General features: G+C 58.1%; 2 protein-coding genes across 3 annotated transcripts in view; one reads left to right on the top strand and one right to left on the bottom strand.

The window, feature by feature from the left end:
• Positions 1 to 3,585, top strand: part of AEBP1 (AE binding protein 1) — a 9,060-nt gene extending 5,475 nt beyond the window's left edge. Inside the window, exons 10-17 of the mRNA XM_081799729.1 lie at positions 185 to 424; positions 747 to 870; positions 1,097 to 1,293; positions 1,418 to 1,597; positions 1,810 to 2,161; positions 2,239 to 2,378; positions 2,487 to 2,586; positions 2,750 to 3,585. Coding sequence (XP_081655855.1) covers positions 185 to 424; positions 747 to 870; positions 1,097 to 1,293; positions 1,418 to 1,597; positions 1,810 to 2,161; positions 2,239 to 2,378; positions 2,487 to 2,586; positions 2,750 to 3,387 — 1,971 coding nt within the window. The 3' untranslated portion in view covers positions 3,388 to 3,585. The remainder of the gene's footprint in view (positions 1 to 184; positions 425 to 746; positions 871 to 1,096; positions 1,294 to 1,417; positions 1,598 to 1,809; positions 2,162 to 2,238; positions 2,379 to 2,486; positions 2,587 to 2,749) is intronic.
• A 112-nt stretch (positions 3,586 to 3,697) lies between these two features.
• POLD2 (DNA polymerase delta 2, accessory subunit) lies at positions 3,698 to 11,133 on the bottom strand. Of its 2 annotated transcripts, none has more exons than XM_006736417.3 (11): positions 10,820 to 11,133; positions 9,794 to 10,064; positions 7,076 to 7,197; positions 6,772 to 6,895; positions 6,424 to 6,538; positions 6,052 to 6,250; positions 5,700 to 5,780; positions 5,399 to 5,556; positions 5,038 to 5,165; positions 4,519 to 4,620; positions 3,698 to 4,141 (listed from the first exon to the last, which is right to left on the bottom strand). In XM_006736417.3, the coding sequence occupies exons 2-11, from the start codon at positions 10,011 to 10,013 to the stop codon at positions 3,981 to 3,983; spliced, it is 1,410 nt and encodes a 469-aa protein (XP_006736480.1). In that variant the 5' UTR covers positions 10,014 to 10,064; positions 10,820 to 11,133; the 3' UTR covers positions 3,698 to 3,980. The 2 variants fall into 2 exon arrangements, with proteins under 2 accessions (XP_006736480.1, XP_081656988.1); XM_081800862.1 differs by having other exon boundaries at positions 9,794 to 9,958; positions 10,820 to 11,132.
• Between the last annotated feature and the right edge of the window lie 7,343 nt (positions 11,134 to 18,476).

Genomic DNA, 18,476 nt, shown 5'->3' with positions numbered 1-18,476 from the left:
GCTGGCCGGGGGGGGGGGAGGGGCTGGGGGGGGCTGGCCGGCGGGGGGGCCTGGCCGGGGAGGGGGGCTGGCCGGGAAGGGGGGAGCTGGCTGGGGGGAGGAGCTGGCTGGGGGGAGGGGCTGGCTGGGGGGAGGGGCTGGCCTCGGAGGGGAGGGCTGGCCTGGGGGGAGGGGCTGGCGGGAGGGGGCTGGCCGGAGGGGTGGCTGGCGGGGGCCCGGGGCTGGCCGGGGGGAGGAGCTGGCGGGGGGGCGCTGGCCGGGAAGGGGAAGGGCTGGCCGGGGTGGGGGCGTGGCTGGCAGGTGGACAGCTCAGGGCCCCGCCCTCCCGCCTTCGGTAGCTGTCCACAGTTACTACGCACAGAACGATGTGGTGACCACTGACAACCTGGACTTCCGGCACCACAGCTACAAGGACATGCGCCAGGTAGGGCGCTTGTCTCTGGGCCGTGGAGGCCTGTCCGGAGGCTGGGGTCAGGGCTCACGGGGAAGCTTGTGTTCAGGGCTCCCATCCCAGACCCAGCCTGCCTGAGAGGGAGGTTGGCCGGCCGTCGCCTCAGGGAAGGGAAACCTCTCTCTCTGGTGCTGGTACCCGAGAGGGGCTGGGTCGCCTGCCGGGGCCTCTCCTACCACAGACGCCTGGCCCATGGAACAGACCAGGGTGCTGGGAGAGGCCTGGCACTCCCTGCATCGCGGGCTGCCTCCATGGGCGGCGGGTTGTGTAATTCAGTGTCCTCTCCCGCGCCCAGCTGATGAAGGTGGTGAACGAAGAGTGCCCCACTATCACCCGCACATACAGCTTGGGAAAGAGCTCACGCGGGCTCAAGATCTATGCCATGGAGATCTCGGACAACCCCGGGGATCACGAGCTGGGTGAGGGCCCCATAGCCCCCTGGAAGCCTGCCCTCCCTGGCATGGGTTTGAGCAAGGCCCTGGCATTGCAGCTGGTCCCTGTGCCTGTCTCAGGAGCCTCTCTGGGGGTCCCAGTCTGCCTCGCTGGGCCCCACAAGCCTCAGCGGCCCCCATTCCCCTGGGTGTGGAGCCAGCGTGGGTCCTTCCTCCGGGGCCCGGGTGGTTGCTGAGGCTCCTGCCCTTGCAGGGGAACCCGAGTTCCGATACACGGCTGGGATTCACGGCAACGAGGTGCTGGGCAGAGAGCTGCTACTGCTTTTTATGCAGTACTTGTGCCGCGAGTACCGGGACGGGAACCCGCGCGTGCGCAGCCTGGTGCAGGACACGCGCATCCACCTGGTGCCCTCGCTGAACCCCGACGGCTACGAGGTGGCAGCGCAGACGGTGGGTGGGGGAGTGGAGGGGTGGGGGGGGTGGACGCTGGGCTGGCGGGTGGGAGAGGGGGAGCGGGGCCGGGCCGGGCCAGGGGTGGGGGGCAGGTTGACACCAACCCCACTGGTTCCTCCAGGGCTCCGAGTTTGGGAACTGGGCGATGGGGCTGTGGACTGAGGAGGGTTTCGACATCTACGAAGACTTCCCAGATCTCAACTCTGTGCTCTGGGGAGCAGAGGAGAGGAAATGGGTCCCCTACCGGGTCCCCAACAATAACCTGCCGATTCCTGAACGCTATCTCTCCCCAGATGCCACGGTGAGGCAGCAGCCTGGCTAGCAGGCCTGGGGGAGCAGCCTGGACCCTGGGGTCCTGTCTGGACTTGGGGGTGGGCGGGCGGGTGACTGAGGCTAGGCACTGAGCCTGGTGAGGCTTGGGGGCACAGAGGGGGCATGAGTACGGGGGGGCGGTCCACAAGGAGGGCGATGGTGGAGGCTGTGGCTCAGAGCTCATGCAGTGGCCGTCCCCAGGTGTCCACGGAGGTCCGAGCCATCATTGCCTGGATGGAGAAGAACCCCTTCGTGCTGGGGGCCAACCTGAATGGCGGTGAGCGGCTCGTGTCCTACCCCTACGACATGACCCGAACGCCCACCCAGGAGCAGCTGCTGGCCGCGGCCATGGCGGCGGCGCGGGGAGAAGACGAGGACGAGTTTTCTGAGGCCCAGGAGACCCCGGACCATGCCATCTTCCGCTGGCTGGCCATCTCCTTCGCCTCTGCCCACCTCACCATGACGGAGCCGTACCGGGGCGGGTGCCAAGCTCAGGACTACACCAGCGGCACGGGCATCGTCAACGGGGCCAAGTGGAAGCCCCGGTCTGGGAGTAAGTCCGCCTGGGAGGGGCCGGGGGCGCTGTCTGGGGGGCCCGGGGTGACTGCGGCTCTGTCTGCCCCTGCACAGCCATCAACGACTTCAGTTACCTGCACACCAATTGCCTGGAGCTCTCCATTTACCTGGGCTGCGACAAGTTCCCCCACGAGAGCGAGCTGCCCCGAGAGTGGGAGAACAACAAGGAGGCTCTGCTCACCTTCATGGAGCAGGTGGGGGCGGGGGCGGGGGCGCAGGGCTGGGGCCCCGAGGGAACTCACAGCAGCTGCGCCACGCGGTGGGGCCTGCCTGGGGACACCCGGCCTCGCCTCCCTCTGCAGGTTCACCGTGGCATCAAGGGGGTTGTGACGGACGAGCAGGGCATCCCTATCGCCAATGCCACCATCTCCGTGAGCGGCATTAACCACGGTGTGAAGACAGGTACCTTGCGTGCGCCCGGCCGCCCCTCCTTTCTGAGGGGCGCAGCCAGATCTGTGCGAGGTCTTGGCCAGACGCACCCCCCAGAGGGTCCAACCGAGGCAGAGGGAGGGCTGGCGGCTGGGAGGGGGCGTCTTGGGCGGCAGCACCCGGCCTCCCTCTGCAGCGAGCGGGGGTGACTACTGGCGCATCCTGAATCCGGGTGAGTACCGCGTGACGGCCCACGCCGAGGGCTACACCCCGAGTGCCAAGACCTGCAACGTGGATTACGACATCGGGGCCACCCAGTGCAACTTCATCCTGGCCCGCTCCAACTGGAAGCGCATCCGCGAGATCATGGCCATGAACGGGAACCGGCCCATCCCGCGCATCGACCCCTCGCGCCCCATGACCCCCCGGCAGCGGCACGTGCAGCAGCGCCGCCTGCAGTACCGTCTGCGCATGCGCGAGCGGATGCGGCTGCGGCGCCTCAACGCCACGGCCACCCCGGGCCCCGGCAGCCCCGCGACGCGGGCGCCCCCCACCGCCACGCTGCCCGCCACCCCCACCCTGCCCCCCGCCCCCACCCCCAGCGCCAGCCGGGGGCCCTGGCACTTGGCGCCCGAGGCCACCGCGGCGGGCTGGGAGGAGTCGGAGACGGAGACGGAGACCTACACGGAGGTGGTGACGGAGTTTGGGACGGAGTTTGGGACACAGCTGGGGCCCGAGGAGGACCAGGAGGAGGAGGAGGTGGTGGTGGTCATGGCCCCAGAGTTCCCTTTCACCACAGCCGAGACCTACACAGTGAACTTTGGGGACTTCTGAGCCCCGAGCCAGCTCAGTGGCCACCAGCACGCGGGAGCCCCCTGCCCTCGGTGTAGCCCGGCCGGGAGGGGCCACGCACAGAGCGACACCGAGGAGCCAGGCTGTGCAGGCAAGCTCCTGCCTGCCTCCGACGGCCCGGCGCGCACACACACTCAGCCACCTGCCCGTCAGCCGCACCAATAAAGCAAGCTCATGGCAGCCGTGTGGCTGAGCACTTGGGGACGGGGAGGAGGGAGAGCGGCATGCCACGCGAGTGGCCCCGGCCAGCGTCAGCTCTGCCTGGGAGCTCAATACCAGCACACCGGTCAGGCTTTTTTAAAAAAGATTTTATTTATTTCAGAGAGAGAGAGAGAGAGAGTGCGCGCAGGGGGAGGGGCAGAGAGAGAGAGAGAATCTCAAGCAGACTCCACGCCCAGCACAGAGCCCAACATGGGGCTCAATCTCACGACCCTGAGATCAGGACCTGAGCCGAAATCGAGAGTCAGATGCTCAATGGACTGAGCCACCAGGCGCCCCCATCAGGCTTTTATTATAAAGCAAATGCTGCTGCAGGGTCAGTGTTGCACAGAACGGATAGCTGGGGTTTCTGTCAATCAGGGGCCCAGACCCAAGCCCCCCAGGTCCTCGTCCTCTGCCCCAAAGCCCGAGAAGCTGATGGGCTGGCAGGCCAGGGTACGCAGATTCACAAGGCAGGCGGTCTGTGTGGTGCTGAAGTCGGGGACGGCCACCAACAGCACCCTCTGGTCCTCTGGGCCTGCAAAGAAGCCACACAGGCACACCTCCCCCACTTAGGTTCTGGGTGGACCCTGGCTCCAAGGGAAGTCACCAGAAGCAAACAGGATTTCCCCATCAGCCCCGTGGGAGTGGTGGCCACAGAAGCTCCGGAAGGGCCGAGGGCAGCATAAAGGTCAAAGGCTAAAGCCCTGCTGACCAGAGGTGGGTGCTGAGCCTCTGCACAGGTGTGGACCGGTCAGCCCCCTGCCCAGACATGCTCAGTCAGCTGGCCACTAGGCCGGCCACCTACCCCACGGGGCTTGGGGACTCCAGGGAGGTCTCCTCTGTAAGCCCTGTCCCCAGGACAGAGTCCCTTGTGACAGCCCAGACCCGGGGCCCCCAGAACACAAGACTCACCTAGGAAGATTTTAGAGCCAAACTTGGGGGTGTTCCCGCAAAAGTAGACGTGAGGGCACTCCGGGAAGATGAATGGGTCGGTCTTATAGAAAGGGTAGCAACCTGGAGAAAGCCCACAGCGGCTGGGGCTTCTCAGTTCCGCAAGGCACACGGTCAGGGTGCCCTACCCCGGCCCCTCACACATGCTCTGGCTACGCTGGTAGCAGCCCTGCCTGCGGTGACACGGCCCCACGGCCCTGGGGTCAGGTCAGTGTGCCCTGCTGGGTGGGCACTGTGGCAGGGCGCCGGGCTCTGCCCAGCCGGAGCTCCCAATATGCTCCCCAACAAAGGGCCTTGGCTGCAGACAGAGCTAAGGCTCCAGAGGAGGTTCCAGAACTATGTCAAGCTTTTGGGTTTTCCCTTAGGTCATGGCAGGACCGGTGAGTGCCAATCCGGGCTGCCAACCCTCTGGGCATCAAGGCCCCGGATCAGGACTCCCTTGGCCCTCTGGCGCCACCCCACGTGGCTGAGTCCCATTACCTAGCGTGTCAGGGGCTGTGGGGCTGATGTGACGGACGCGCAGGGTCCACTCCAGGATCTCCAAGTGATCCTCCATGCTACTGTACCGGAAAATGTCACTCACATTTTGTCCTGATGTTCCCAGGAATCTGCAAGGCAAGGCTCAGCTGATCCCCACCCTGGGGGGGGGGGCCACTGCCGGTCCTCCCACAGGAGCCAGCCCAGAGCTCACCAGGCACTCTCATGGCGGGTGTTCCAAGCCGACTCTGAGAAGGAGCCCAGATCCAGTGGGCCCTCTGCAGCCCTGGACCCAACCCTCCCCTCTCAGTGCCACTGAGCACAAGGCCAGGGATCAGACAGGGGTGTGGCTGCAGCTGGCTACCTGACTCCATCGATGGTGGCTTGGTAGGGATTGGTGACCAGCTGGAGGGTGGAGTAGGCAGTGGCCAGTGGGAACATGCAGGGGTGCAGGGGTTGCTGGGGGAGCGTGTAGTTGGTTGGGTCAAATTCGCCTGGCATCACGTCCACGGGTACCGACGCCTGGAGGGCACAGGGGCAGGGGAGCTTGCAGGGCCCGGTGCCCTCCAGATCCCCCTTCCTCCCGTTCCCTGGCCCGCCTTCCAGTGCCCGCTGCCGCTTGGCAGACTCCAATCTCATCATCGGCCAGCCCCCAGCTCGCTCACGCTCAGCTGCAGGAGGATCTCATCCAGCATTTTGACCGCCTCCACGCTGGCTGCCTGGGTTTTCTTGGTTAAGTACTTGGCCTGGGGATAGAAGTCCGTAGGCTGTCAGGCCCCAAGGCAGGCTCAGAGCAAAGGGACACTTTGAGCCCCGGCCGGACGGCAGAGAGCGGAGCCCCACTGCTCGGGGATGGTAGGAGTTCTGTGCCACAGCCCCCACCGCCCTCAGAAAGCAGGGCCGGAGCAGAGACCCCAGCAGCGCTGCGGGGCACTGGCCACCAGACACTCGAGACCCCGCCTCTCCCTGGGGAAGGAGGGGCTCGAAAGAGGGCGGGTGGGCGGGCGGGGGCCATACCTTGTTGATGGAATCTCTGCTCTGGGTGTTGTAGCTCAGGAGGTTCCCAGCGAGGATGACCCGGGACACGTGGGCAGCGCTGCACTGCTCCCCCTCGTCCCCCAGCTGCCCTGTCACCACGTCCACCAGCAGCTGGGTGCCCAGCAGGCTCTCGCCCCCGCCTCCACCCAGGCCCAGACCAGACACCAGCAGCACAAACCTGCAGGAGAAGTCGGGGTCCTCCTGGGTGCCGAGAAAGCAGGTGTCCCCCCGCTGCCCCCACCCGGCCACTGGCGGAGCTCTGCCCCGGTCACAGGTGAGCAGGGGACATGGAGCCCAGCAACTGTGACTCCCCTGGGCCACTGGCCAGGCCCCCGAGCACCTGCTCCTCACCTGTCTGTGTCAAGGGGGGGTGCGGGCTTCTGAGGAGCCAGCTCTGCAAAGCAGTGGTCCTCCACCAGGAACTTCCCGCTGTCTCTCGCAGAGCCGAGCACGGCCAGCACTGTCCCTGGGGAGCAGCAGTGTCAGGCTGCAGGAGGGAGGCCTGAGAGGCTGCCATCTCCTTTCAGGCACCCCCAAAGCAAAACCAGCCAGTTCTCTTCTGCCTCACTTAGGACTCGGGGCCAAGGGTCTGCTTCCTGCCTCCCTGGGCCTCACACACTGCCCGACCCTGCACCCACCGCTCTGGGGATGTAGGGAAGCAGCAGCATCTCCAGGCACGGGCCGCCCCTCCCCCCCCACCTGTGACCAGCTTTGATGCGTCAATGCTGCCTTCTAGTTTGATGCGCTGCAATTCGTCTTCCAAGATCAGCTCGTCATCGGGGTGGATGTACTTGCTCCGAGGAGGCTGGGGGAGCAGGTTGTGCTGGAAGACGGAGACTGGGGGGAGTCTTGGGGCCAGAGGCTGGGTCCTAAGGCTCCCAGGCCCCATCAGCAAGATGGCACTGCAGCCCCCAGCCCCCCGGGGACAGAGGCCCAGCTCTGATTCCCTGGGCATACGGCTGGTGGTCCCATCGGTGCCCCCAAGGCAGCGTGCCGGCCTCACCTCTTCGCTGATCTCCCGGAGGATGGAGGGCTGGAGCGGCATGGCCTTGAAGAGGGTCCCCACCACACAGCACTTCTCCCCAGGCTGCAGCTCACACAGCTTCTTTACCTGGACTCCATCACCTGGGCATAATGGGCACGAGCTCAGGGACCCAGCGGCCTCCCCCCCACCCCGGGACAGGGCACAGGCCTCCCCGCGCACCGCAGCTCATGGGCCGGGCCTCTGGGGGGAAGGAGAACATCAGGTACAGGGACCCCCCCCAACTCGAGCAGACTCGGCGCCAGGAGGATAGAGGGATGTGGCCGGGCCCTTGCATCCGAGGTCCTTGTAAGAAAGGCAGACACGCAGAGACAGGGGCGCAGGCAGCCGCCAGAACCTGGGAGAGCCGAGGAAAACGTGCTCCCGGCCGGCCGACACCTGCATTCAGACCTCTGGTCTCCAGAACGGACAGAGAATGCGGTTCTGGCGTATTAAGCTGCTCGGTTTGTGACTTTATTGTCTCTGACAGCAAAGAACAACCAGGAAACCGATAGAGTATTATGTCACTTACACCGAAATCGTAACACTCACTCTTAGAAAGAAGTACCCTGCCCTAAAAACCGGAGAGTGGCGCGGTGTGCAGGGCTCACCCAGGCAGGCCAGAGGAAGAAGCACAAGTCCCAGAAGGCCTGTGGGTTTGCCAGTAGAGCCGGAGCCTGAGAAAAATGCTGCCAGGACCTGATGGGATAATGGGGCCGCAGGACCAGCCCCTTCCAGAGCCCAGCTGCCCCTTCTGCCCTGGAATAACCGAGAACATTCCACAGATACACACCCTGGGAAGTGGAGGCTAGTAGTTCAAAACGAGATAAGGAGGGCGCCAGGAGCAGGGAGAAATGCCAGACACCCAGGGAAACAGCAGACTCCAGAGCTGAGCCCCCTCGCAACCCCTGGGGGCCGTGCCGAGCACTGGCCGTGAAACTCATCCGCGCCTGCCCACATGCAGGGTAGACGCTACTGCCCCACCACATGCTGAGGCAGCAGAGGCACAGAGAGGTTAAGTGGCACGCCCAAGGTTGCACAGCTGGGATCTACCGTGCACACCCAAGCACCAGGCAGAACCACACATCCCTGTGTTGAGGGCAGGACATCTGTCCAGCTGGACGGCGAGCGGACATCGGGCCAGGCACCAGCATCGAGTGAACAGCACGGCCCATCCTCCCCCTCACCAAGCTTACGACCCAGAGGGAGAGAGACGACAGTAGTCAACAAGGAGTCAGCCACTGTGACAAGTGCCACGGACACATGGGAGCCGAGGCAGAAGGTAGGAGAAAGCCCCGGTGGCTGACGTGGCCTCTCGAAGCACGTGACATTTAAGCTGAGGTCATGAGGGAAGACGGGGAAAGAGCATGCCAGGCGAAGGGAATGCCAGCAAGAAAAGGCTTCGCGTGTTCAGGAAGCTCAAGAGAGAGACACACGAGTCCCAAGGCTGAACTCTGGTCGGAAAGCCTGGCCACGCAGGGAATCCACTCGCAGGCGCTCCGGGAGAGGCCAGCATCCACCGCCAGGCCGGTGAGCAGACAGCGGTGCCGCCGTCCACCGCCCAGCCGAGGCTGCATTCATTAGGGGCCACCTTCTGACCTCCTGACCCGTCTGCGAGCAGACCGAGGGCTGTGTTTCTGTCACTGCACAGATGTCAGTCAGCAGCGGTGGTGACTGCAGGAGAAACCCGCACCAGAGCGGTGCTGTCGTAAAGGACCTAAACGGAGGCAGTGACACAGGGCCCGAGGAGGGGGTCCCCAAGGGCTTCAAGGAAAACGAGGAAAGGCCACTGGGAGCCACAGGAAGGAGACCCCATTACGTGGCAGAGGACACACGAACAGCACTAGCGACCCGAGACATCCCTAACAGATCTGATGGTCTAGTTCTCCTTGTTGCTCGTAATGAAACCAGAGTCGATCCCGTCGGCTCGGTGGGACGGGCCTGAGCGCCACTGCTCCCCGCAGCAGAGACCGGAGCTGGGACCACGAAGGCCAGGGATGGATGGCTAGGACACAGTCCCACCTATAAACATTTCAGATGAACTGAAAGCGGCCCGGAAAGCCACTCTGATCCACGGTAAGACTGAGGAATGCGGCTCCGCCCGAAAGCTGAAGCTGTTCGCCACTAGGAATAATGTAACTGCAGGACAGGTCGCAGACCAAGTGGGGAAGAAAGAAGATGCGCCCTGCCCAGGCCCCTGGGTTAGGAAAGACAGAAGAGCCCACGGGACAGGAGATTCACGCCCAATCAGCACGGAGGGCGCAGACTCACAGGGAGCCCCCCTGAGGGGGGAGGTGCGTCTTCACGGACCTGGGCTCCCAGTGCCGGGTACCTGGTCTGCCGCACTGAGACACAGGATGGCCACACGTGGGCAAACAAGCACGTAACCTGCACTCCAGGCGGGGAACATCCCTACACCAGAGAGATGATCACTGCTCCCACCAGAACGAAGCCCCACCCCAACCCAGCCTCTGAACTAAACCTCCCCTTAAAGCCACCTGTCCCTTAATTTAACCCTCGTAACCACCTGAAGAAGCTGAGGCACAGAGGTTGACTTTCCCAAGATAACCGGGAAATGGGGTAAACTACAGAAGGTTCCAGCTGTACCTGGTCGCTCATATGACATTTCTAACGCCCCGCCCCGCCCCAGTCCCTTCTGGGCTGGTGGGGAGGACGCACTTCCCGGAACACATCACTTACCCCAGTGCTGCTCGGCCCGGCTCACCAGGAAGGGCCTCATTTGGAGGAGGCGGGTAGCATAAATGTGGGCGTACTGCCGGCTGAAGCTGCGCTCCCCGAGCCTGAAGGGCTGGGAGGAGTTGGTGTACGTGGACACGGGCACACGGGCAAAGGTGGCATTGCTGGCTGATGGTGGGGAGAGGAGAGTGTGGGCCCTCTGGGCAGCCTGCTCCGAAAACATGGCTGTGCTACACGTGTGCAGACCCCTGTGCTCGGGCCCAGGAGGCGGTCACTGTGAAAACACAGATGCAGCCTTGCAGCCCCTGCCCAGCCCACGGCTTTCCCGCCATGTCTCCCCTACACCTGCCGGCGTGGGAGGAGGATGGCACAGCTGCAGCCCACCCCAGACATGGTTCAGACAGCACATCACCGCTGCTGGATCCCAACGGGTCGCCATGTCATGCTCCTCCAAAGACGGAGGCAAGGAAAGCTGGGAAATGCTGCTCTCACCTGAGGATCTCCTAAACCCTCTCCGAACCATGCATCCGTTGCCTGCCTCACACCTCTACCTGGACAACTACCTGGCTCTCAAATCCCACATGCCATCTGCCCCCAGCACCTGCCCCATCTCAGGTACGAGGCCAGCCTTACATAAGCTACCAGAAAATAATACGCCTATTTTAAATAAAAATGAAACAAAATCTACACCAGTCACTCCTCTGCTGAAAAGGCTCCCCATTTCCGTGACTGAAAGCCCAAGTCCCCACAACGGCCTGAGATCTGCCCCAGCTCTTCTCCCGGGTTCCTGCCCGCACGTTGCAGACTCGCTGGCTCCCCATTCCCCGCTCTTTGCTCACACCTCACTGTCAACCCTCCCCTGGCGCTTCTACGTCTCCCATTCTGATTTCCGTGGCATTGACTAGGAACCTATTGTGAGTTTACGGTCCGCCCCCGGTAACTGGGACACGAGCTCCCGGACTGCAGCGGCCCGGGCCGCCACCGGACGGTCGACAGTGCACCGCTCACAGTCTCTCCTCTTCCGTGTACCTTTTCAGCGCGGCTGCCAGGCGCTTGTACCCTGGTTCCGCCGCACGGCTCTGGGCCACCGCGGAACCTGAACTAACTTCCGGCCCGAACGTGCGGAGCCGGGCCGCGGCCCCGGAAGGAGCCCCGCCGGCCCCGGCCCGCGCTCTGGCTTCGGCTCGGCGCGTGCAGCAGGGAGCCTGCGAGACGCCGCCCAGCCCGCCGCCACGCGCGGACACCGGAGCCCCAGCCCTGGCGCCGCCGCCGCCACGCGGGTCCCGGGACGCAGGACCTCAGCCACCGAGCCCCGCGCCGCCAGTCTCCCTCCGCCTCCCGCCAATCCACGCGCGCCCCCGCCCACCTCCGCGCTCCGCCTCTCGCCCGTGCCCGCCCATCACCGCCTTCGACCAATCGACGAGCTGCCCGTTCCGTCCATCACCGCGGGGCCCGCCCGCCGACGCGCCCCTCCTCCCGCCAATCCGCGCGCGCCGCCCCGCCCACCTCCTCTCACTGAATCCCACCAATCTGCGCGCGCCGCCCCGCCCACCTCCGCGCCCCGCCTCCCGCGCGGCACACCCCGCCCACCTCCGCCTCCAGCCAATCCGCGAGTGCCCCGCCTCTGGACGCGCCCCGGGTTTCCCGGACTACGCGGGACCCGCGGGGGCCGTGGGACTCGCGCGCTTGCCTGTGTCGAGGCGCGTGCCTGAGGTCAGCCCGCGGAGGGCAGGGCCCGGGACTGGGATCCCGGACGGCGGAGCAGCGCTTAGGAGTAGGGTCAGTGTTAGGGAAGCGGACGGGGTGTGGCCCAGCCTCCACCGGGGCCTCCCGCATCCTCCATCCCGCGCCGCCCCCGCTGCGGAGTGCCCTCTCCCGCACAGGCTCTGAGGCCCCGAGCCCCGAGGCGAGCCCGGGCGCCCTAGCCGTGGAGCCCGCTCGCCCTCGCAGCCGGGGGGGGGGGGGGCCTGTCGCACGCGCGGCGCGTCATTTCGCGCGCGCCGCTTCCGGTGCTGGGCCCCGTCTCCACGACGACGGGGGTCGTGACGTCGGTGGCAGCCGAGAGCTTGGCGGCCGGGGGCGCCTCAGGCGGGCCAGTGCGTCTCAGGCTCCCGCAGCCCCATGAGGACGCGGCAGGCGGCGGGGGGCCCCGGGGCCGGGCGGAGCCGCAGGGACCCCGCCGTCTGTCCGGGGCGGTGTGTGTGCCGCGGTCCCCCGCTCGCCACCCGCCGCCGCCGCTGCGCCCTGGACGGAGGACAGGCGTGTGGGGCGTCCGTGCGGCATTCCGGGGAACGTGCTGTTGCGACCATGCAGGGCCGGCCCGCAGCCCTTCCCCTCCCTGCGGTCCGGCTGCAAGTGCTGACTCCGCACGGCAGGAGACGAACCCCGATTTGTTCTCTCCACGTGAAACCGAAGATGTTCTTAAATGTGTAGATGACAGAAGGGCTCAGGGCTCCCGGCAGGCCTTGCGGCTTTACGGGGTTGGGCTCCTTAGAATAAGTGCGTTTCCACGGAAGGCCAGGGCTGGGTGGACCCGAGTCGCAGGGAGAAGGCCTTTCGTGATGCTCACTAATGTGTTTTTCTTTATCGTGGTAAAATCTGTATGACATAAGACGTACCATTTGAACCATCATGAAGTATACAGCTTGGTGGCACTCAGTGCATTCGGTGTTGTGTAGCCATCCCCACCATCGTCTCTTTTCCATCTTTCCACGCTGAAGCTCTGCACCTGTTACACCGCCTCCCCCCACTCCTCTCCCAGCCCCTGTCAATTCCAGTCTTCCTTCTGTCTCTATGCATTTGCCTGTTCCAGGTACCTCGCAGAAGGGGAATCATACAGTATTTGTTTCTTTGTATCTGGTTTATTTCACTTAATATCTTCAAGGTACATCCATATTGTACCATGTGTCAGAACTTACTTCTTTTTTAGGAGCCAGTAATACCTCATTGTTCATACGTACCACATCTGTATATCTATTCAGTCCATCAATGGAGGTTTAGCTTGTTTCCATCTTGAAGCTATCATGAATAATGCTGCTTTGAATGTGGGTGTCGAGGCCTCGGTTTCAGATCTTTTGGGTATATACCTAGAAGTGGAATTGTGGGGCAAATGGTAAGTCCATGGTTAATTTTCTGAGGAGCGGCCACGCTTGCCCACAGCAGCTGCACCGTTTGACATTCCCACCAACAGTGCAGAAGGCTTTCAATTTCTCCACATCCTCTCCAACACTTGGTCTTCTCTGGTTTTTTGATAGTAGCCGTCCTAATGGGTGTGAGGTACCGCCTCAGTTGGTTTTTATTTTCATTTCCCTGGTAATTAGTGATGTTGGACATCTTTTCATGTGCTTGTTGGCCGTCTGTGTATCTTTGAAGAAATTCTCATTCAAGTTCTGTGCCCATGTTTTAATTGGGTTATGTTTTTGTTTTTTTAATTCTAGGAGTGCTTTATATATTCCAGATATCAATCCCTTGTCAGATATGTAATTTGCAGATGTTTTCTTCCATTCCATGGGTTGCATTTTACTCTGTTGACACTGTCCTGTGATGCACACAGTTTTCATTTTGATGAAATCCAATCATACTCTGTTCTTTTTTGGCCTCCTGTGCCTTTGGTGTCATATCCAAAAAGCCACTGCCAAATCCAATGTCGTAAAGTTTGCCCCTTGTGGTTTCTTCTTCTCAGAGTTTTATAGTTGTAGCTCTTAGGTGTAGGTCTTTGATCCCTGTAGGATTAATTTTTGTATATGGCCTTAGCTGTAAGGGTTTAACCTCATTTTTTTTGCATGTAGATATCCAGTTTTCCCAATGCCATGTTTTGGAAAGACTGTCCTTTTCTCATTGAATAGTCTTGACATCCTTGTCAAAAGATCATTTGACCACACATGCAAAAGTTTATTTATGGGCTCTCTGTTACACTGGCCTGTATGTCTGTCTTTATGCCAGTACCACAGTGTTTTGATTATTGCAGCTTTGTTGTAGATTTTGAAATCAGAAGGTGTGAGTCCAGTCTTCCCACTTTGTTTTTTTTAGGATTCGGGGTCCCTTGAGATTCCATGTAAATCTTAGGAAGGATTTTTTTCCATTTCTGCAAAAAAAATATCATTAGGGTTTTGATAGGGATTGCATTTAATCTGTAGATCCCTTTGAGTAGTACTGACACCTTAACAATATTAAATCTTCCAATCCATGAACATGGAATGTCTTTCCAGTTATGTCTTTAGTTGTTGCTTTTTTCCTTCAGCTGAGACAGCAGAAGAGATGATTTATTGTACACGTGTTACATTCGGCCCCAAATGAAAACAGATTTAGTCCTGAAAGTCACAGGTCCAGGGCAAAGGACCAAAAGGGACTGTTTTGGTATGAACAAGGTGGGCCTCTGAAAGGTGGTCCTTGCAGTCAGATGGTGATGGATGTTCTAGATTCATTGACTCAAGCTCTAGAAAGTAGGCGTGCGGTCCACTGATTGGTACCAGCGTCCCTGGCCTCTGGCTTTCCTTGTTTCCACTCCTGTGGCTTCCATGGGTGCACAAGCTAGCAGTTTACTTGGACCTTGGCCTCCTCTTTCTTCTTTTTCTTCTCATACTGAGCGTTTGCCTCTTCCTCCACTTGGCTGGCATGGCGTGGAGGTTTTCAAGAAGATGGTGCTGAGGCTGAGAGAGCCTCTATTGTTTTCAGCAATGCATTTTCGTTTTCAGTGCACAAGTGTTTTGCATCCTTGGTTATGCTAATTCCTAAGTATTTTATTCTTTTTGATGCTATGTAAATGGATTTTTAAATTTTCATTTTCAGATTGTTTATTGTTAGTGTATAGAAATGCACCTGATTTTTGTATGTTGATTTTTTGTGTATCTTGCAACCTACTATGCTGAATTCATTTATTAATTCTCATGTGTGTGTGTGTATGTTTGTCTTTAGTGGAATTATTAGGGTTTTCTACATATAAGATCATGTAATATGCAAGAAGAGCATTTTTTTTCTTCCTTTCCAATTTGGAAGCCTTTTATTTCCTTTTCTTGCCTACTTGCTCTGGCTAGGATTTCCAGTTCTATGTTGGTGAAAGCAGGCATCTTCATCTTCTTGATTTTAGGGGAAAAGCTTTAAGTCTTTTACCATTGAGTGTGATGTTGGCTGTGGGTTTTCCATATCTGTATTTTAGTATCCAAGGTACTTTTCTTCTACTCTTAGTTTGTTGACTGTGGTTTTTTTTTTCTTCACATGAAAGGATGTTGAATTTTGTCAAATACTTTTTCTGCATCAATTGTGGTCTTTTTTTTTTTTTTTCTGTTAATGTGGTGTATTACAGTGATTGATTTTCATATATCCAACTATTCTTGCATTTCAGAAATAAATCCCACTTGATGGATTTCTGAACCATTTGGTGGAATTACAAACCAAGGTTACAGTAAGACTAGCTGAGCTGGAAGGACACACTCCTCTGTGTTTCTCCTTTATCCCACATTCACAATACTTCTGACATAAAATGTGTGGGTTTTCCACACATTAAGCAATTCTCTGTGACACCAGCTGAGTGTCCCATAAGGCACTTCAATTCTGACATCATCTACCTGGGGTTACTGTCAGATCTCACAAGGAAGGGCTCAGACCCACAAGACCGCCCCCACCTCAGCTGCCAATCTCAAGTTCCAGCTGTAACCTTTACTTCTGACCAAAGAGCTATAAATCAGAGTTCCCACAACCCTGAACCTTGGGTTTCATAATTTGCTAGAATGGCTCATAGAACTCAGGGAAACACTTAAGTTTACCATTTTATCATCCAAAAGAATATGGCAAAGGAGACAGATGAACAGCCAAATGAAGAGATATGTAGAATGAAGTCAGGAAAGATCATGAGCCTCAGGAACTTGAAGTTGTGAAGTTGGCCTGTGTCACCCTCCTGGTACGTGAATATACTCATTGACCTCAAAGCTCTCCCAACCCCATATGTTAGGGATTTTTATGGCGACTTTATCCCGTAGTCATGATCAATCATTAGCTCACTCTCTAGCCCCACTCCCCATCTCAGAGGTTGGGGGTGGGCAGGGCTGAACACTCTATGCTCCTAATCATGGCTTGATCTTTCTGGTGACCAGCCCTCCCCCTAAAGCCATCTAGGAGCCCACTCAGAATCCCCTTATTAGAACAAAACACATTCCTTTCACCCAGGAAATTCCAAGAGATTTAGGAACTCTGTGTCAGGAACTGGCATCCCGAGGCCAAATAGTAGAACAAAATATGTTCCCGGTGCTCTCATTACTCAGGAAATTACAAGGGTTTTAGGAGCTCTGTGTCAGCAGTCAGGGGCAGAAACCAACATATATATTCTCTGTTATTTCACACTAGCTTTTATAATTGTCTGTGTATTTTTACCTTTACTGGAAATTTATTTCTTCCTTTGGCTTTGAGTTACTGTCCAGTGTCCTTTCATTTTCTACCCAAAGGACTTCCTTGAGCATCTCTTGCAGGGAAGACCTAGTGATGAACTCTCAGCTTTTGTTTATCTGGGAATGTCTTCATTTTCCCCTCATTTTTGAAGGACAGTTTCCAGAGGTAAGATTCTCAACTGACAGTTTTTTTTTTTCTTTTAGCACATGAATGTATCAGCCCACCACCTTCTGGCCTCCAAGGTTTCTGCACCAGATGGCGTGCAGGGCGCTTTCTTTCGATGCATCCCCTGAATCCAAGGGTCTGTCCCCTGGAGTGTGTCCACACAAGGTTGGGTAGCAGATCCTGATAAGGGTCTTTCCAGGGAGGTTGAAGAGTTTTTCTAGAGGTGTCTCTTCCAACAAACGAGATCTCCAGGTTGCAAGGTATGATGCTCCAGGTCACTGTGTCCCAGGGACGCACTGTGAACGGTGCTCCCCCAAAGCAGGACTATTTTAATCGGAGTAGTTAGGCCTTTACCATATTAAACATATCTCCTTTTTTATCAACTGTGGGTCAGAGGACATGTGTAAGTGTGTACTGGATGCCCCGTGACTGCCTCGAAGTGTGAGAATCTGTGAGCTCCCAAGGGGGTGGACCCGAGATGTAGAGGCCCACAGCCATGCTTTATGAGGCCAAGGTATTTGGAAGGTCTTTACGAGTTTTGCCACTTGAGACCTAACAGTGCTGTTAGCGTTGATTAACCCTGAGGACTGAGCCCGGTATGCGCAGTGGAAGTATTGTAGAGTCAGTCAGACTGCTCGGGCTTGCCTGTGGGTTCCCAGAGAACCAGAAAGTGTGAGAGGGGCTCCCTAGGTTGGGGATAATCTTTTCTAACAGAATTTTATTTATTTATTTATTTATTTTAAAGATTTTATTTATTTGACACACAGAGAGAGACAGCAAGAGAGGGAACACAGGCAGGGGGAGCGGGAGAGGGAGAAGCAGGCTCCTGGCTGAGCAGGGAGCCCGATGCGGGGCTCGATCCCAGGACGCTGGGATCATGACCTGAGCTGAAGGCAGACGCTTGACGACTGAGCCACCCAGGTGCCCCTCTAACAGAATTTTAACCACAGAAGAGGTGTTGGCCTATCTACAAGAGGAAGCTTTGGTCCAGCGAGAAAGCAAAGGAAACGTGACTAAAACATATTGATATCCATGAGATGGGAAAGCTGTATGAGGCTCATTCATATGAACTGGTTTCTCTGGATTTATACTTCGGGCAGCTGGGACAAACGAGGAAGGCACTTGTGGCCTTATTCATATTTGCACACCGATGTCGTTTCATGAATGCTACCATTTTGTCAGTAGGCCAATGGTTTAATACATGTACAGTGGTAAGTAGTGGGAATTGTAGAGTTTCTGGTAGGGCCAGATTGTTATTTGGCCTAAACCAGAGTTCTCTCTTTATGGATCCAAAAATTATTAGATTTCCAATATTGTTTTTCCTTTCTTGGGACCAGTTGTTGGGCCTCTCTTGTCAGTTTTTCCAAATTATCATTTGGGAGGATGTCTCTTTGGACCGCAACAGAGATTTGGCTTGAGAGCAGTGTTTCTGGCAGAAATATCAGTGGGGTGGTTTACTCCAGCCTCCAGGGAGTCAAGTCTGGGACGCCCGGGAACCTTAATGTCAGCCAGAGCAGCAGAAGTGTGGTAGCTAATAAGCTTTGGACACAGGAGCCTTTTTTCTCTCCCCCAACCCCCCCAATGCAGGACTTGAACCCACAACCCTGAGATCAAAACCTGAGCTGAAATCAAGAGTCAGGCCCTCAACCGACTGAGCCACCAGGCTCCCCCAGAGGAACCATTTTTAATCTTACCCCATTGGAGGTAAGGACGCCTTGAAGTTTCCATAATGTTCCAAAGTCCTGAGCCCAGAGGCATGCCAGCCATCAGTATAAATGTCTGCAGCCTTGCGCTTGGCCAAGGCGCAAGCTCAGGTGGGAATGCCGGGCTGGAGTAGCCAATGGTTCTTCTCCGTGACTTCGGGAAGAAGTTGCAGGAGCACACCAGCACGATACTGGCCATTTTCATCCTTTAAATAAGAACCACCAGCAAATCCTTAAGCACCTGCCTTGGTTGGAGGAGTTTTCTGTCAGTTGTCACAGGGATTCAACATTAAGCAGCTGTGAAGGGTTTCATCTGGATCCAGATGTCCTTGTTTCAGGATCAGATGCTCTAGGCATCAAAACCGAGTTTGAGCAAACTACACTTTTTCTTTGGAGACTGTAGGTCCCTTTCAGGCCAAAAGTTTTGACAGGGGGAG

The sequence above is a fragment of the Leptonychotes weddellii genome, chromosome 12, assembly GCF_054177405.1.
Source record: "Leptonychotes weddellii isolate Sample4059 chromosome 12, ASM5417740v2, whole genome shotgun sequence".
NCBI classification, from domain to species: Eukaryota; Metazoa; Chordata; class Mammalia; order Carnivora; family Phocidae; genus Leptonychotes; species Leptonychotes weddellii.
Note: the sequence above shows the minus strand (reverse complement) of the source record. Positions and strands in the feature narration are given on the sequence as shown.

Bases quoted from the DNA above. Each gene is read 5' to 3' on its own strand.
- POLD2 (XM_006736417.3), bottom strand. From the start codon at position 10,013: ATGTTTTCGGAGCAGGCTGCCCAGAGGGCCCACACTCTCCTCTCCCCA. The intron at 6,896-7,075 runs GTGAGGCCGGCA...TCCGTCTTCCAG, and splicing joins TCCGGGAGATCAGCGAAGAG to CACAACCTGCTCCCCCAGCC. The intron at 4,142-4,518 runs GTGAGTCTTGTG...GCTTCTTTGCAG, and splicing joins TGGCTCTAAAATCTTCCTAG to GCCCAGAGGACCAGAGGGTG.